The sequence below is a fragment of the Lepidothrix coronata genome, unplaced genomic scaffold (assembly GCF_001604755.1).
Source record: "Lepidothrix coronata isolate B3197 unplaced genomic scaffold, Lepidothrix_coronata-1.0 Scaffold27, whole genome shotgun sequence".
Lineage (NCBI taxonomy): Eukaryota > Metazoa > Chordata > Aves > Passeriformes > Pipridae > Lepidothrix > Lepidothrix coronata.
Window position 1 is genome coordinate 7,349,887 of NW_016690207.1, and position 17,958 is coordinate 7,367,844.

Sequence of the window (17,958 nt, forward strand, 5' to 3'; positions counted from 1 at the left end):
AATCAAAACCTTTGCATTTGAATCAAAGGTTTCCTGGTCTTTTTTTCCCAAAGGGTGGTGGGTTTAGGCTTTCAAAGGGGTTCTTTGCGCCCTGAATCCTCTGGGAAGCAGAGCTGTGATGCTGGTGTGGTACATCCCTGAAATTCCTGCACATCCAAGGGTGGGTTTGGGTGCTGGAGCTGCTTATGTGCAGGTTGTGCTGTGCCCCTCACGGTCTGGGCGCTGCCGCCCCTATTTTAGTGTATTATGGTGTAAATACTTATGTTAGATAAGCCCCAGTACCTGGTATCATGTGCCAGGTGGGTGTGAATAAATGCTGAAGCAGGTTTGGGTTTTTTTTGGAAGCAAAATGTGTCTTATAAACTGTTTCTGCCTCCAAGGTTTGCTTCAAAATATACACGGAGAAGGGAGAGCTTGAGTTTTTGGGGTTACAAAGCTGGGCAGCGGAGCCTGGTTTATCCTGCTCCAGGATTAAGCCTCTAAGAGATTTAAAACCTTCTTTTCTGCTGGATCTCACTGTGCTGATCACGTTGTAGTTAAAACATTGTGCCTCAGTTTCCCTTCGCCTCCAGCCTTTTCCAGATGTTTCCCTTCACTCTTTGAGAGATATTTTGGACTTGCTATGAGTTTTTGGTTGGCTGAGAGGCCTTACCTGTATAACAGGGTACCAGAGCTGGAGAATGCTGACCTGCCAGAGTAATGCCAAGACTTTTTAATCATGATGCCAGAGGTGACAAACATCCCTGTCCCTCTAGTGGCTTTTATATTGAAGGCGGGAGGGGGCAGAGGGGTCCTTGGGCAGGTAGTAATGCTTCTGTGCTGTGTAACTGCAAAAAAAAGAGACCCGCTGGCAGCTGTTGCTCCTGAGCTTAGCTGGGAAGTGAGGGCAATTAAGAGTTGAATTTATAATAGGTATAAACCAGGAATCTGAAAGCTTGTTCTTCATGGAGAAATGCATAACACGGCACAAGAAACAAGCAGCCTCCCTGATATCGGGAGCCCTTTGACCCAGCGAAGAAAGCCCATAGCCTGGGTGTCTCAGGTGCAGTTGATGGGCCTCCCAGGGCACTCCACGGGCAGCAAGACCTTTCTGTCCTGGCCCCTTTTGCCTGGGAGGAGTCTTCATCTGTATTCAATTTTGGGAGGTAGACCAGCAATTTGGGGGAGAACCACCAATTAACACCTAATTAAGCATAACAATCATTCACATATCTGAATCAGCTAATCAATACCTAATTACACACATTAATGAATCACATATGCAAACTAGGCATGTCGGCTTGCTGACCCTGGAGTGCCCAGGCTGGCTTACCAACTGCACCAGAAAACCAAAGCTTCCAGGCTTTCTTTCCTGGGGCTTGACAAGTTGTCAAAGTACTACTTAATGAAATTATCCCCAAGTTCAAAGTACCTGACATCATCTCCTTGGACTGAGGACCACATTTTATAACTAAAGAATAAGCAGCATTCTGCAAATTGATTGGCAAGTACTTACTACATATCGACCACAGGCAAGTGGTCAAGTCCAGTCCCCTCTCGTACAGTCAGATTCTTCTAACACAGCCCTTCTTGAGGTGTATGTGTGGAGATTCCTCCCTTGGCTGGGGATGCCCTCCAAGGTCACTCCTCGAGGTTGAGAGAAAGAGATCGCCCCATGAGCATTGGTATGGGTGAGTTACATCAGACTTCAACTTAATAATTATTTCTTTTCACTAGCTTTAATATAACTGCTTCAATAATTTCTTTGTTACGGTGCACAGTACTACTTTATGCTATATTATACTCTACTAGTAGATTTTTAGTGTTTATATCGTGTAGTAAATAGTTTTGATTAAGATCTGTCTGATGATTTGTATAAAATAAATTATTCATTTTATATAAATATTCTCATTTTGCCAATAATTAAAACCCCTGGGACAAAAGTTGTTTAATCATACCTCTATAGTTCCTTAAATTTAAACCATTAATATAATCCGAGGCTAAGATTGAGTTTAGCTGCACCTAGACTCCTCTCTGAGAAGGGGTTTAGAAAGCAAGGGAATCCTTTCTGTGCCTTGAAAATCACTGACAAGGCTTTACTTTTTAATAACTTTGTCTAAACTTTCCACTCCCACCGTTGATACCCCTCATGCCCCAGTCTATACAACACAGACAAGGCTACCCCATCCCAGGTGCAGAATCTGGCACTTGCCCTTGTTAAACTTCACACAGTTGGTGATTGACCATCTCTCTATTTTGTCGAGGTCTCTCTGCAGAGCCTCTCTGCCCTCGCCAGAGTCGACAGCTCCTCCCAATTTAGTGTCATCAGCAAACTTACTTAGCGTTCCTTTGAGTCCTGTGTCCAAGTCATTTATGAAGATGTTGAAGAGAACTGGGCTGAACATGGAGCCCTGTAGAGCCTCACTAGTGGCTCATCACCAGCCTGATGTCACCCCAGTCACTATAACAACTTTGCCAGTTGCTCACCCATCATGTAACATGCTCATCCAGCTGTATGCTGGATGTTTTGTCCAGAAGGATAGTGTGTGAGAGGGTATCAAGACAGATATCACTTAAGAAAATATCTAAGGAAAAGAAAAAAAGAGAAAGAAAGGATAAGAGTAGATAGTGGAGAGGAAGGCTATCACCACCTGTGGGTCCAGTGACTAGACTTCATTGTTGCAATTTGGATGTCTGTTGGTCCAAGTGACGGTCACATGCCTCAATCCCTCCAAGATGGGGAAAGCCCGTGAAGCAAAATTTAATGGGTTCAGGTGGGAACACCCAGCTACCTTCCCTGGGGATGGGAGTTTTACACTGTCTGGTGCAACACTATGGGTCATGCACAGTCCTCTGGTGGAAGGCCCCCGAAATTAGTTTGGGGGCGCTTCAGTGTTTGTTGGTGGTCGCAGATGCCATGTGTCCCATAACTTGGGGTGATCTTTGTTTGACTGGTGATATGTGTATGAGCAATTTCTTCTTTTAACACCATTTGACACAGTGAGAATAATTGTCCACTTGCGTTAACCAGGATGTGCTAACCAGACCTAACCTCTCCCAGGCCTGGAATTACTGCCTTCCTGTCACAAATTCCTCCCTTCTGTGCTTATCTCAACTTCCCACTGTAGAGGCTTATTTTACAGCAAGTTCCTTCTGTAGCCGTAACAGTGTTTGAGATGGGCACCTGTGCTCTTTAACTCCTTACAATTAGTCAGCACCCTTCACCAAAAGCTGCACACATGCAGAATGCTATCTGTTAGATAAATACAATGATGTTTACAAAGCCCAGTAATACAAAGGCAGCCATTAGCCTTCATTTCTGAAATCAGCTCTTGCTGGGTGGTATCTCCCATCTTACACAGTTTATTTCTTAATTTATTCTGCAAAGCAGCATGCAATAAGCCATCCTGACATGTATTTATTGGGTGCTCTTCACAGCACTGATGCTGTTGTTAAATTGCTTCCTAGGCACCAAACTGTTCACAATCAATATTTTCAAACTGCAAACTTGAAAGTCCTTCAGCTCAATATTAAGTGTATTTTGTAATATATTCTTATTGTGATAGAAGGTAAACTTCAGTAGAAGGAGAACTGCTGCAAACTAGAGTATAGCACATATATTCTGACATTGTTTCAAGCTTCTTTTTAATATGGAACCATGTGGATGTAGCCTTTTTAAAAATTATTATTAATATGAATGCATATAGCACCAAATGAAGAACAAAGCGTGCCAAGGGGTAAATTGAAATAATTTTTTGGCCTGTATAACTTGCAGTGTTTGCTATTTGCATAATAGGAAAACAACAGCACTTTTGTATAGAACAGTGCATACTGTATTTTGCACTTGCTGGACAGTGCAGGGGTAGCAATGAGCTACAAGTACAAGCCCAACTCCATCCTGCCCAAAAGTTCTTTCACCTTGATCACTCAGGGATTCACTCTGCAGTTCATCAAATACTAGCTGTTGATTTTTTTAAAAAAAATTGCTTTCTGTGAAAAGACAGATCCTCAATACCTTAAGCTGCAACAGAAGGTCAGTGGTTGGGATACGGAGAAAGAAGTTTACTTCTCTTCCATCATCTGTTATTGTGCTCCAGGAAAGCCAGGCAACAGGCCCACTAATAATACACTGCAGCTGCCAGGCCAAGAGACAAGCAGGTTCTTTAACAACACACAGTGCTGCACATAACTTAGCCATTAGCACCGGCTTCCCAGTGCGTTCCAGCAGGCATGACTACATCTGCAGCAGAGAGGTTTTCATTAGCACCATCTAGGATATTAGGGTATTTAAAGACACTTGTGTTTTCAACATTTCATTCTGGATGAGAGAGGATGTTGCACGCAACGTTTATTACCAAGTTTAATGAATTCCATAAAATGTCATTAACATTTTGTTCCTTGATTTCATTAGATGCTCAAATCTTCCTATTTCAATAGAACCTATGAACCCCTTGCAGAGACCAAGAGGGCCAGCATTGGAAAGATTAGCATAACAAGCTTTTTTTCTCTACTACTACACTGTGCAAGTGTAGCTTGATGTTGAAAGTTTTTAACTGATTGAACCCTCCATCTGCTCAGAATTATGCTTCTGGTCAAGGATGTGACAGGAGCCAGAGGTCTCAAAGACCAGCATACTATTCTTCCAGAGTCTCCACAGACACATTAAGTGCTGTAGGCATGAACCCCCAGTGCAGCAGTTTGAAAGGGCTGGTCAAACGAATGCAAAAGTTACTTCAAGCTGGAAAATGGAGCATTGCTGCAGCTGAAGCCTGTGGACACACAATGGCAGATCTCAGGGGAGGATCACGCCTAGACCACAGTCAGCACATTTTAGCCCAATGTACCTATATACCACTATGTGAATCCACTAAGTCTGCAAAGTTCTTCATATATAATTCCTTCTGCACCTCTAGTGGAATTAGTTCAACAGCTAAGCTGCTTCAGATAATAAATAACCTGGCTGTTTTTGGTCTTTTTGTTTTTATTATTTGTTAAATACATTTTTTTTTTTGAGCTGACTCAAATCTGAAAACAAAATCTTGCATGAAGGCTTGTGTGCTGGTTTATAAGTAAACTGGCGGGAGAAATGAACCCAACTCAAGAGAGATTACAAGTCAGTTACAATTTACTAGACCCAGAAGCCCGCGTAGCTCCACGGGGGTCCAGCACCCCCACCCGGAAGCCCACACGGCTCCGTGGGGCCGCCCCCCCGTCGGGCCTGCGCAGCCCGGGGCCACCCCCAGCGGGGAAAGGGGAGAGGGAGCTTCGCTGGCGTGGCTTTGTGCTCTCGTGAGAAAGGAGAGAGAGAGGAGAGTGGAAGCCTCGGAGGACATAGAAGTTTGCCGGTCTGGTTTGGGGGAGGGGGGAGGGGGCGGGGGAGGGAAAGGGTACCGGGCGGGCTGTGGGTGTCCTCGGACTGGAGGCTGGGCGGGTAAGCGGTGTGTGGGAAGATATGTGGTAACACGGTGGGGGGAGGATAAGGTCAGGGTGGATAATGGTTTCCTCTGGGGGTTAGGGATCTCGGCCGTGCTCGGGCCTGGAGAGGTACTTGAGCCCTAGGTGGGTATGGTGGCCAGAACAGTTTTGTTCGTTTGTTTGTTTTTGGCTCACCTGCGGCTACTGCCCAGGTTTGGTATGTTTTGGATATATTCATTACATCCTGAAAGGGTGGTCAGGACAAAGGGTGTTTCCCTGGGTGTTTCCCTGGGACTGAATATAGACAGGTGGCAGAAAAGTAGGAAGTGTAAGACTTGCCCTAATCGTTTTAATAGTAGGAGCGTAGCCTGTGTAATCCTATGCAGTTGCGAGCTATGCTGGCAGTGGTACATGCCTTCGGTAGGGTTGCCCATGCCAGACAGGTCAAAACCGTAGAGTAAGATACAATACATCCTTGGGCAGGATGAGCTCGTTAGCCTTCTGGCAGTCATCCTAGGAGAAGGACAACTCTAATCCCAAACCTGGGCAGATGGAGCTCGCTTAGCTCTGTAAGGCCATCCATCTAAGAGAAGGGCACTCTAATTAAACTTACGTCCTGAGGACCTTGCTGCCACCGTCCAAGCTCGCTCGGCCCTGGCAGATGAACCTTAGGATTAAAGGGTGGGTTCAGTTCCACGCATACTGCATCTCACCTAAAAAATCCATTGCACAGGCTTGAAGGCTTTACCCACATGCAAAAAGCCCTGTAGCGATGGGCAAGGGTCAAAACGGCAGGTGAAAGGTGCACTGGAAGCTGCAGACCCAACCCTGCGTGCAGGCGGTTCAGGATATTGGTCATTTGAGACTGACCGGAGATGACAGTCTCTTGGGGCAGCACCCTGAACGACCAAGCAGCCTTTTCAAGGACAGCACTGCTTGCTCCACTCGGAGAGGGGCCTAGAAAAGGTGGCCTAAACAAAGCTCATCTCCACTTTCACCCAGTTGGTTAACAGCAGGCCAACGGGCATCTTCTTCCAATGCGGTCGCACAAAGATCAAAAGACAAAGGCATGCACCTGCCTCCAAAGGTGTACCTAAATTAACTCTAGCATGCTGGAATATCAGAACCAGGCTCGATTCTGCGGATAGTGGACGTCCTGAGCGTCGTTCTGCCCTAATCGCCCATGAACTGGCTCGTCTTAACATTGACATTGTTGCTCTCAGTGAGGTTCACCTTCACGAGGAAGGCAGCCTCAGAGAACATGGTGCCGGTTACACACTCTTTTGGTCAGGTAAGCCCAGAACAGAAAAACATCTCTCAAGAGCTGGCTTCACGATCAAAAACTCTATTGTTCCAAAACTCGAAAATCTGCCAACAGGTCACTCTGACTGCCTTATCTCTCTACACCTTCCACTACACAACAAGCAACACGTTGTTGTCTTTAGTATTTATGCCCCAACTCTCCAAGCTGACCCTGCCGAAAAAGATAAATTTTACGCTGACTTGCACCGCCTTACCCAAAAGGTGCCTGCAGATGATAAGATCATTATCCTTGGTGATTTCAACGCCAGAGTAGGTAAGAATTTTGAAGCCTGGAAAGGAATATTAGGCAAGCATGGTGTTGGAAACTGCAACAATAATGGTCGACTTCTGCTAGAATTCTGTGCAGAGTAGCAGTTCACCATCACTAATACTATCTTTCAGCAGAAAGATAGTCTGAAGACAACCTGGATGCACCCCAGATCTAAGCATTGGCACCTCATCGATTATGTCTTGGTGCGACGGAGAGACGTCCGCGATGTCTACCATACCCAGTGATGCCCAGTGCAGAATGCCAAACAGACCATCAACTTGTGTGCTGTAAACTCAACTTCAATCTCAAATTCAAACCTAAAAGGGGCAATATCCCAAGGAAAAGACTCCAAGTTAACAATCTCTAATCAGCCACAGTAAGAGACAAATTCCAGGCAAACTTTCAAACTAGGCTTGAAAACCATTCCACAGATTCTGCAGATTCCTCTCCTGAAACAATTTGGCACAACATTAAAAACAGCATCCTGCAATCCTCTGAAGAATCCTTAGGGTTCTCCCTCAAGAAGAACAAGGACTGGTTTGACGAAAACAATCAAGAAATCCAGGACTTGTTGGGGAAGAAGAGAACCGCCCACCAAGCACACCTTGCACTGCCATCCTGTCATGCAAGAAAAACAGCCTTTCGTCTCGCATGCAGCAAGCTCCAACAGAAACTCCGTGACATCCAGAACAAGTGGTGGATCGATCTAGCTGAAAAAACTCAATTATGCACAGACACGGGTGATCACAAAGGTTTCTATGAGGCCCTGAAAACAGCATACGGGCCTACATACCAGGTCCAAAGCCCTCTACTCAGCACTGATGGTCAAACGCTTCTGACAGATAAAACCTCCAATCTGAATCGATGGTCTGAACACTTTCAGACTCTTTTCAGTACCAGCCGTGTAGTCCAAGACTCAGCAATTCAGTCCATCACACAACAACCAGTAAAGTATGAATTGGATACTGCCCCCCACTTTAGGAGAAACCCTCAAGGCCATACAGCAGGTGAAAATTGGCAAGGCAGCTGGGGTTGATGGAATTCCACCTGAAGTCTGGGGGGCTGAAACATGGGGGCCTTGCACTCCACACCAAATTTCATGAGTCTGTGGTATGCTGTTGGGAAGTTGGCAAACTACCATCAGACCTTCGCAATGCAGTCATCATCACTTTGTATAAGAAGAAAGGAATTAAATCAGATTGCTCAAACTACCGTGGTATTACTCTACTCTCCATTGCAGGCAAAATCCTGGCAAGAATACTCTTGAACAGACTAATACCCACTATAGCAGAAGGGATCCTACCTGAAAGTCAGTGTGGTTTCAGAGCCAATAGAAGTACCACAGACATGGTATTTGTTCTCAGACAACTGCAAGAGAAGTGTAGGGAACAGAACAAAGGGCTTTATGTAACCTTTGTCGACCTCACCAAGGTTTTTGATACTGTGAGCAGAAAAGGTCTGTGGCAGATTTTGGAACTTTTAGGTTGTCCCCCCAAGTTCCTTAAAATGATCGTCTCACTCCATGAGGATCAGCACGGCCAAGTCAGATATGGCAACACACTTTCTGAGTCCTTTTTAATTAAGAATGGTGTGAAACAAGGCTGCATTCTCGCTCCTACTCCAAAGGACCACGGCAGACCTCGATGATCAGGACGGTATCTACATTCAATATCATACTGATGGAAGCCTATTCAATCTAAGGTGACTGAAGGCCCACACCAAGACCTTAAACCATCTTGTCCAGGAGCTGCTTTATGCTGATGATGCCGCCCTTGTTGCCCACACAGAAGCAGCCCTGCAGCATTTAACATCCTGCTTTGCAGATGCTGCTGAGCTCTTTGGACTGGAAGTCAGCTTAAAGAAGACAGAGGTTCTCCATCAACCTGCACCTCAGGAAGTCCCCCATCATCCCCACATCACCATTGGCCAATCAGAGCTCAAATCAGTCCAACAGTTTAATTACCTAGGTAGCCTCATCTCCTTGGATGGTAAGATTGATGGGGAGATAGACAACAGGTTAGCAAAGGCATAGAGAGCTTTTGGAAAACTCCACAAAAGAGTATGGTGTAATAAACACTTGAAGAAAAGTACCAAGATCAGTGTTTACAGAGCCATAGTGCTGTCTACTCTCTTGTATGGTTCCGAATCATGGGTCATCTACCACTACCACCTGCGTCTCCTAGAAAGCTTCCATCAACGCTGCCTCTGAACAATCCTAAACATCCACTGGTCAGATTTTATGACCAATACATCTGTTCTAGAGCAAGCAGCAGTCACCAGTATAGAGGCCATGTTGATGAGAACACAGCTGTGCTGGGCAGGGCACGTCTCCAGGATGAAGGACCAACCACCGCCTCCCTAAGATCCTGCTTTATGGTGAACTTGCCACCGGCTGCCGCATGAGAGGAGCCCCGAAGAGAAGATACAAGGACTCCCTGAAACAACATCCCAGCCTTGGCCATATTGATCACCATAACTGGTCTACTCTGGCCTCCAATCAGGAGGTCTGGAGACACGCCATCTATAATGCAGCTGTCTCCTTAGAGAACGCACGCAGGATCACTCTCGAGGAGAAAAGGCAACGCAGAAAGAACCGTGTATTGCAGAATACACCACCTAAGGAGTCTTTCTGCTGTGCCTTTTGCAATCGGATACGTCTATCTCGTATTGGCCTCATAAGCCACCAGCGTGCCTGTAAAAAATGTGGATAGAGCCTTCCCAAATCTTCGTTTGTGAAGCCTAGCCATGGTGACAATTTACTAACAAGATTACAATAAATACAATAATACAGAGAAAAACTGGTTTTAACCCACAAAGACAGATGTATAACTGCACCCTGGGACAAGAACAGAAAGGTGTTTGTCAACCCCTGTGCTGAGCACCATGTGGCCCCCCCGGGTGCAAAGTAAAAGGAAATGAAATCCTGTTGGTCCAGATGATGGTCACAGTCCTGTTGACGTAATGATCACAGTCTTGTCGAGAGTGGTAGCCGCAGTCCTGTTGGAATTCTGATCCTCCTCTGGATCCTATGAGTAGTTCCAGAAATCCCCAAATCTGAAAATTCAAGTGGGAACGCCCAGTACCTCCCCCGAGACGGAGAGTTTCACAATGGGTGATTTAAATCTGTGAGTCATGGGATATTTTTGGAATCTTTGATGGCACGGATGTTGCAGCTGCCTGTTATGCTAGCCCATTGTGGCCCATTAGCAGAGATGACCCCTCAGGCTGCCTGTCAAGGTGTTAATGCCTTTCTGGAGGGGAGTTATCACAGCTGAGTCATTGTTGTGAAAACAAAAGAACACTCCCCTGCCTCTAGGGGTTTCTTTAACACTCAATTTGTAGCCTGAGGTGTCAGGTGTGCCCTTGGCAGCTATTACCTGGCATTTATTACCAGTCCATCAGAAATGACATAGAGGGTGTAGAATACAGTTTCAGTTATAGCCACATAGTGACAAACTGGTCCCAGCCCCTGTAACTAGGACAGTTTATCACCAGTATTTGTGATATTTTCTTAAAAACTATTAATCCATAAAAATAAGTCTGAATTACAGTGTAAACAAACATAGCATCACCATCTGTGATAGATAAAGTCATTAAAATATTTCACACATTTAAAGGAAGGGAAAAAAGAGAGGCTTCTTTCACTTCTCAACCTGAGTAAATTATGATAGATATTAAATGATGTGATCCTTATTTCTATTACTGCCATTATGGAACTTTTTCTTCAAAAACAGATTATGCTCAACTTAAACAAGAAGAAACATTTCCTGGGAAGAAACCATCAGAGAAATTGGCTGAAGTTTTAACTCACTCAAAATCTAGTAGATGAGAGAACAGGACCAAAACAGGAATTTCCATGCAAAACACTTGTAGTCATGACTAAAAGTGAAAAAAAAAACAACAAACCAGACAAATGAAAAAAACCCGACCCCAAACCAGATCTCTAAAAGGATTGTAACTCTGGAATCAGATGAGAGCACCAAGTTCTCCTTTCATACCAAATCAACCTCTCCCTCAAACTGAGGGATTTGATAATCTGAGCAAAAGGATATCTTGGCTGTTTTATCACCCACCCTAGAGCCCTGCTGTACTTATGCACCCTGCACAACTCCAGTGAGAGCAGTCTAAGGTCGGTGGGACTTGCACTTTTCTCTTCCTTAACTGATGTAAGGGAAAGCTGGTTCTTTGTATGCAGGGAACAAATAAAAACCAATCAATACTCATTACAATTAAACACTGTATCTACCCTGCACAGTGGCATGAGATCGGTTTTCCTATAAAGCCTTCTTACCAAATAAATTCTCTGCAGGGGCACAATTGCACTAAAAAAAAAATCATTAAAAGAAATGTCTTCAGCAGACAGCTTTCTTGACTTTCTCACATCATATTACTGGAAATTCCATAAGAAGCAAGGGCTTCATTAATGAACTAATGAACTGGAAAGGGAAACACATACATAGGTTGATATGAAGTTTAAGGTGCTGCTAAGACATGAAGTTTGCCAGTTCAAACAGGAGGACTGAGAATAATAAAATTATTGTTCATGTTTTACCTGGAAGGCAGCAACCAAAACATTTTGTACACAAACAACTTAAAACTGAGTGCAAATTTAAGCCATTCTTTAGTTAAGGCAAAATCTTCTCCATTAAAATGTAGACACTAGCACCTAAATTTTTAATTTCCCTAAAATCCTCCTTCAATATCTCAAAATTGAAATATCTGTTTTAGAATTCTAACAGAATGAATGTCTCATACAATTTCAATGATATTGAAAATGAAAAGTTTTTATATTGTGCAAGCAGAAAAGCTCTGAGGATATGATACCGTATTTTTAGTGTGACATAACACTGCAGCAAAGAAGGTAGAAAAAGCATAACCAGTTGTGATGATTCACTTGAAACTAGGAAAAGAAACCAAAAAGAACTGCTTTTTGTGATTCCATCTCATGCTTCTGCTCTCATCGGAAAAAAATGCCAATTTTAATTCCGACACAGAAAACAGAATGGAAAAGTCTGCATTACTGTGCTTCCATGCACATAAGGCAGTTGATTTAAGCTGAAAAAATGGGTTTTTTACAAAGAGTTTCAGAAGGGAGAGTAAAGGTAACTTACTTTAATTTTTGGCCTATAGAAACAGCATTCTCCTCCTGAACATGGAGCAACAGACTGCTTTGAAAGAATAAAAATCCTACCAAAAAGATGCTTCAGGTAATTTTATTTGGCATGGGCAGATTTGGGGTTTTTTTGTGCTGATTTTGCTGTTGTTAAGAAACACACAGAGGAGCTCTTTGATCTCTGTAATACATTGTTTGATATTAGTGTATCAGCGCACCAGAGAAAAGATGCATGTTGATAAAGTTATACCATGACAACTGCTTACATAAAGTATTTCTTTGCCTGGCTCCTCTGTGCCTTTTCAAGCTCAGAGTCCTTCCTCCTCCTTGATCCCTTATGCAACTTCATTCTTTATTTTCTAATACTGCAATGTCTTTACAGCATAGTCTGTCATGTAGAGTCCATATGACTTTGTCTGGCTCGGAAACCTGTACCAGTTAACATGGAGTTCCACTGTAAAGAGGGAAAACCGGAAAGGTTACCAGTAAGTGCATTGCTAGGCCTGGACAATTTGCATCCTAATAAGTGTTACAATTGTGCTACATTATGAAAAGGAAGATGTTTGTGATAACAGATGATCAAATCAAGAAGTGTGTCAGTAGTACATTGATAACCATTTATCAGTATTTGAAGTAAAAACCAATAAGAATACCAAGGGACATTGCTGTGTATAAGTGGAGAATACGAGTCCCTTGAAAACAGGGCTTGCAGGGAGAAATGCTTAGAAAATTCCCAACCACAAGTTTTCAGTCCGTATTTTCCTGATAATTTCTTTCTTTTTTAAAAAAGGAGATATGTGCATTATCTTATTAAAAAAAAAAGAAAAGTTTTGCATGAAAGACATAGGCCGCCTTTCCCACTAGGTCCTAAACTGAAGGCAAGGTCCCTTGTCATGAGAGGAGCAGTCTGACTGTCAACTACTTGGTGCTTTACTAATACTGTATACAGGTATTTGTTGCCAAGAGGTTACCATAAACATTTGTCATAGTGTGCTAATGTAATACATGTTTAACTTGCTTAGAGATATCTTTTTATAAAGTAGGATGGGGGTTGAAAATCTGGATTACATTACAGCACTGCTCCAGCCTTACAGACGGGAATAGACAAGAACGCTGACTGCAGAATTGTATACAGACGAAACTGAGAAAACCCATGGAGAACACTAAGAAAAGTATCTCAAAGTTCTAGTACAGTTTCGTAAAGAAAAGTGTAAGAATTAAGCTAAAACTAAAAATGCTTACAGAAATAATAGGAAGTCTTAATGAGAACAATGTCAAACTACATTCTTCAAAAATTCACTTTGTACTGATTTTCTGCTTCCCAAGTGACTTCCACATCAGACTTTAAGGAGTGAATAGTTGTTTTGATGCAAGAAGATAACTGGACCCCTCCAGCAGTTCCGTACACAGACATAGTACTTATTTATTCCAGTGTACATAGCTAAGGCCTTGTAGTAAGGTTGTGATAAATACATGAGAAACTAGACTATCTAAAAACAAGGGATGTTGGGCCTTAAAGAGGGTGTCAGAAGTGGACCCTTGGAAAATAACTGCTTTTACATGGGATAGAGTATTTGGAAAAAGTTGTTACAGTTATTTTCTTACTCTTTTGACCTGAACTGTACATTGGGAATCTTTGGAATGAAAAGGGTGCTCAACCTGGAAGAACAGCTAGATTTTAGTTATTTATGGCCTAGTTAATTTTATTGGCTTTCAGAACTAATATGTTTCATTTTAGCTTTAGCCCAGAGAGGATCATTTGATACAAAGAAGATGAGAACTTGTCATTTTTGTGCTATGCAAAGAGAGAAACTTTTTTTCCATTTCTCAGATTTTATTTTTATCAGTTAGCTGATAAAGCGTAGCATGGGGCTAAATTATAGCTTAACAACTGGAGGAGAAAGAGGTGAAAAGGTGTAATAGGTGGAAGTGAAGTACCATTAGGTACTTCAGCAAACTTCTATAAGAAGCAAAATCTGTAAACCTTTCTGTTTAGAGCAAGACAGAATTTAGCGTGTACATCAGAATATGGCGGTAAGTGGCAGGCAGTCAAAGATACTTTAGGCCACCTTCACCACTTCATATAGATTAATGTATCCTGGCCAGAGGGCAAAGAGAGGTTTGACTAAACTTCAGGCTCTGCCAGCTGTGGCAGCACTTGTTAAGTTCATGAGGAAAGGAATCCAATACCTACACGTTTTGCTCAACAGGAGCTTTTTCAGTATGCTATTCTTCAGATTTCCTCCATATCCATGAGGTGGGTCCCTCTCGTTTTCATCTTGAAACACTAATAAGGGCTGCAAATCTAAAGTTCATGCGAAACTATTCCACACTTATTTTTTAAAAGGCAAAGGGTGTTTGTGGTAGTTTGTTCTTTAATGAAGTAAGCATTTATAGGGCCTTGTAACACAGTATTATTTAAATGTTCCTGAATGTTTTTCCTTTCAACCTAGGGAACAAAGTCTTTGTTAAAAATAAAACAACAAAACTCCTGCATATACATTAAAGAGTGTCTTACCCAGCATGAGCATGGCTTACTGCATCCTCTTCTACACCTCCTCACTGGGCTTCTGGGACTATTTTCACCTGATTTGGAATGTTTAAACCAACCCAAAGGATCATGAATTTGCTGCAAAAATTTTACTTAAATTTTATAATTTTAAAGTGCAATTCACCAGCTTATTTCATCTCAGGAAACACCCACTGTTATTCACAATATTCTAGAAACTCCTCTAAAATATCATATTTCCTCTCTTTCTAAGATATTTAACAAACGTTCAGCAGTTGAGCCACATGAAATTATTTACCTTAAGAGAGAACTGGTTTTAAAACTTTGCCTGACATCTGTCTCTCAAGACCTACAATGGTGGATAGAAGATATTAAAATACTTTAAAGGGGTGAAGACTTAGAGAAATTTCAAATTTCTTTTCAAATGTAAATCCAAGATTCTTGTATTTGGGAATGTTTTAAGAACTAGTTTGTATTCAGGTTATTGACCTTAGCATATAAAAATAATTATTTGGTCATTGTCAGATAAATCATTTTTATAAGAATTTAGTCTTCAACTAGCTGGGCTGAAGACAAAACTGTGAGCATGCGAGAAATGCCAGGCTTTGCCATTAGGCCTGCTTGTTCCTACAGCTCTTGACCAGTCATTTTACAAAATTAGTCACAGCTATTTATTATTTATGTAAACCACTGTGAATACACAGAGCAACTTTCTTGAAGAGGAGATCAAAAACCACAAGACAGACACACTGCATGTCAGATTCATTGCTGAATTAACTCCTCCGAAAGGAGGAGTTAATTGTCCAGATGACCATATATCCTCCTAAACACCTAACCTAGTAGAATAAAACAATAAATATGTATTGGGACTATCTTTTGAGCTCCATGATGAAGAGACAAATAACCATAAAAGCAGAAGGGACAGGTGCTTCTCTGAGGGATGTTCATCTGCATGAATAGTGGCAAACAACTTGTGGCTCACAGGATGAGTTGTTTGCCAAGTCACAGTCATTTAAAGAAAAAAAAAGACTGTCATAGAGAGGTCCTGAGCAGCAAAGCTCACTATAGATTCTAAGACAACTTGATCAAAAAACTTATCCTGAAAATTGATTATAATTTGAGTGGGGCTTATTGCAGTTGCCATAGGTCAGACTTCTGCTCCTGGTATTGAGTCAAGTGCAAAGCAAGTATTGCTGCATAATTGAAAAAGATGGCCTTCTGTAGTGGGCTGGTTTCTTGGATTTTTTAGGCCTTCTTTAGCAATAGGGTCAGAAATCTAAGGAAGTATTCCATATCATCCCTTTCCGTACAACAACATATAAAAATGCGCAGATAAGAGTTCACTCTCTTCGCTCTTCCAGTGGCTGAAGATGACAAGTCCCTCTCACAGATAGTTTTGCTTGTATAGGCCAAAGCCTGCCTGCTCTGACCTGCCATTATCTCCAGTCTCTCCTGGAGGTGTGTGGGGGGGAGTTGGCTGCTGCCTTGCACAGCTCTGTTGTCCCGCTCAGGGAAGTATTTAATTCGTTTTTATATTTATTCGCTAGCTCTCTATTGAAGGTGTATATTTAGAAGATATTTGGGTTTAGTTCTTTTATCCCTGTTTCCCCCTCCCTTTTCCCTTTTCCCCCTCAGGAGCTCACTATTGTGTATAATATATTCGAATTGTATATATAATTGTAAATAAATTTTATATATATATATACATATATATGATAGAATCCCGTTTCGTTCAGACTTCTTTCAGTTCTTTTTCCTGTGGTTCGTTTTTTTTCCCTTGCTTGGGGAGAGCAGGAGGGGGGAGAAGACAGTTCGGACTTGGTGGGAGAGCCAGGCCAAACTGATACACCTTCTATAATATTATCTTTCTTCTGTTTCTGATTCCTTGTAAATGGATTTATGCCCCAACTAGTAAAATTCAATAGGATTTAGCCAGTGACAAAATAAACAAATACCAAAATGAACTTTCTCAGATAGCTTTTACTATCTTATGCCTGACAAAGGAGTTCCGGCCTATGTAAACTAACAAAGAGAAACCATAAGAACTTTTGCTTGAAGTTTTGGTCTATAGGAGTTATTCCGGGCTCTCATTCTTGCAAAGGAAGATTATTACAATAAAAAAAAAAACAACCAGGTTATTTCTCCTGTTATCTGAGGTTATGCAGCCTGCAGGTGATGTGCCATGAAAAATCCAAACTAAACCATAACAGAAGATATCAAATTCATTCTGTCCTTCCTTGCATATATTGCATCTCAATTTTCATACTACAGTATTGTCACACACTGAGTGTATAGTAAAACTGGGAGAGTCTGAAGATGGATTAAACAATTATGCTTCTACAAAAGCATTTAAAAAATGCTAAATTAGCCTCTGTAAGACTGGCAGCAGAGAGCACCTGAAAAAAACCAGACTAACAGAAGCTTTGAGTGGGCTCCAGCTCTCCACACCCAATCCTTGCTTTGAAGAATTACTTCCTACAGATCTACATTACCATATCCCCCTTTCAGTCTGATTTGCTGTACTCCATCCAAAACAATTCCTGATTTAAGTAATATTGCCTTACTTTTGCTATTAGCTGCATGACAGGTAGACACAATAGTATTTAGTAAGCATTTAAAGTTTAATTTCCCTCTCCCCCAACTTTCTAAAAAGTAATAAAAAAACCAAAACCAAACAGATATTGTTAAAGAAAAATCTTAGCTCTGTTCTCCCTTCTTGCTTTAAAGAAGTTTCTTAGCATATTAGAGTTGTAAAATAAGTTTGTCTCATATTATCATTTCTTCCTCTTATAAAGACTAATGCACAGTTTGTTTAACACAGTAGGCTTCAAAAGACAGTCTGTGGTCTTGATGTTTTGCTTCACTATGGAATACTGTTATTATGTTCAGCTTGTAATGGTAATTTTGCAGAAGTAATGTTCATAAAGCAAATGCTTCTCCTATTTTCCTGTATTTATGAGAAAACAAATCTCACAAAAAGCAGAATTATTTCTAAGATGAAGACAGGGCACAGTACAAGGTATTAACTCATAAATACAGATGCCAGCCCCATAACCCGAAACCCTAAACCCTAAACCATAAACCCTAACCCTAATCCAAAACCCTAAACCCTAAACCCTAAACGCTAACCCTAACCCTGACCCTAAACCTGCTTGAGTGTGTCTGAGTGTGTCTGAGTGTTTTTGAGTGTGCTCAAGTGTGTCTGAGTTTGTGCGAGTGTGTCTGAGCATCTCTCATTGTGCCTGAGTGTGTCTGATTGAGTCTGAGCGTGTCTGAGCTTATCTGAGTGTGAGCGAACCTACGCGTAAAGCCTAAAGCCTAAGCTTAAGGCTAAATCTAAACCTAAACCTGACCCTGACCCTGACCCTG

At 42.0% G+C, this 17,958-nt stretch overlaps 1 protein-coding gene across 1 annotated transcript in view; it reads left to right on the forward strand.

The window, feature by feature from the left end:
* The first annotated feature begins 1,654 nt into the window (after positions 1-1,654).
* The window catches only part of LOC108494678 (class I histocompatibility antigen, F10 alpha chain-like), a 30,846-nt gene continuing 14,542 nt past the window's right edge, over positions 1,655-17,958 (forward strand). The window contains exon 1 of the mRNA XM_017809457.1: positions 1,655-1,670. Within this exon, the coding sequence (XP_017664946.1) occupies positions 1,655-1,670 (16 nt within the window). The remainder of the gene's footprint in view (positions 1,671-17,958) is intronic.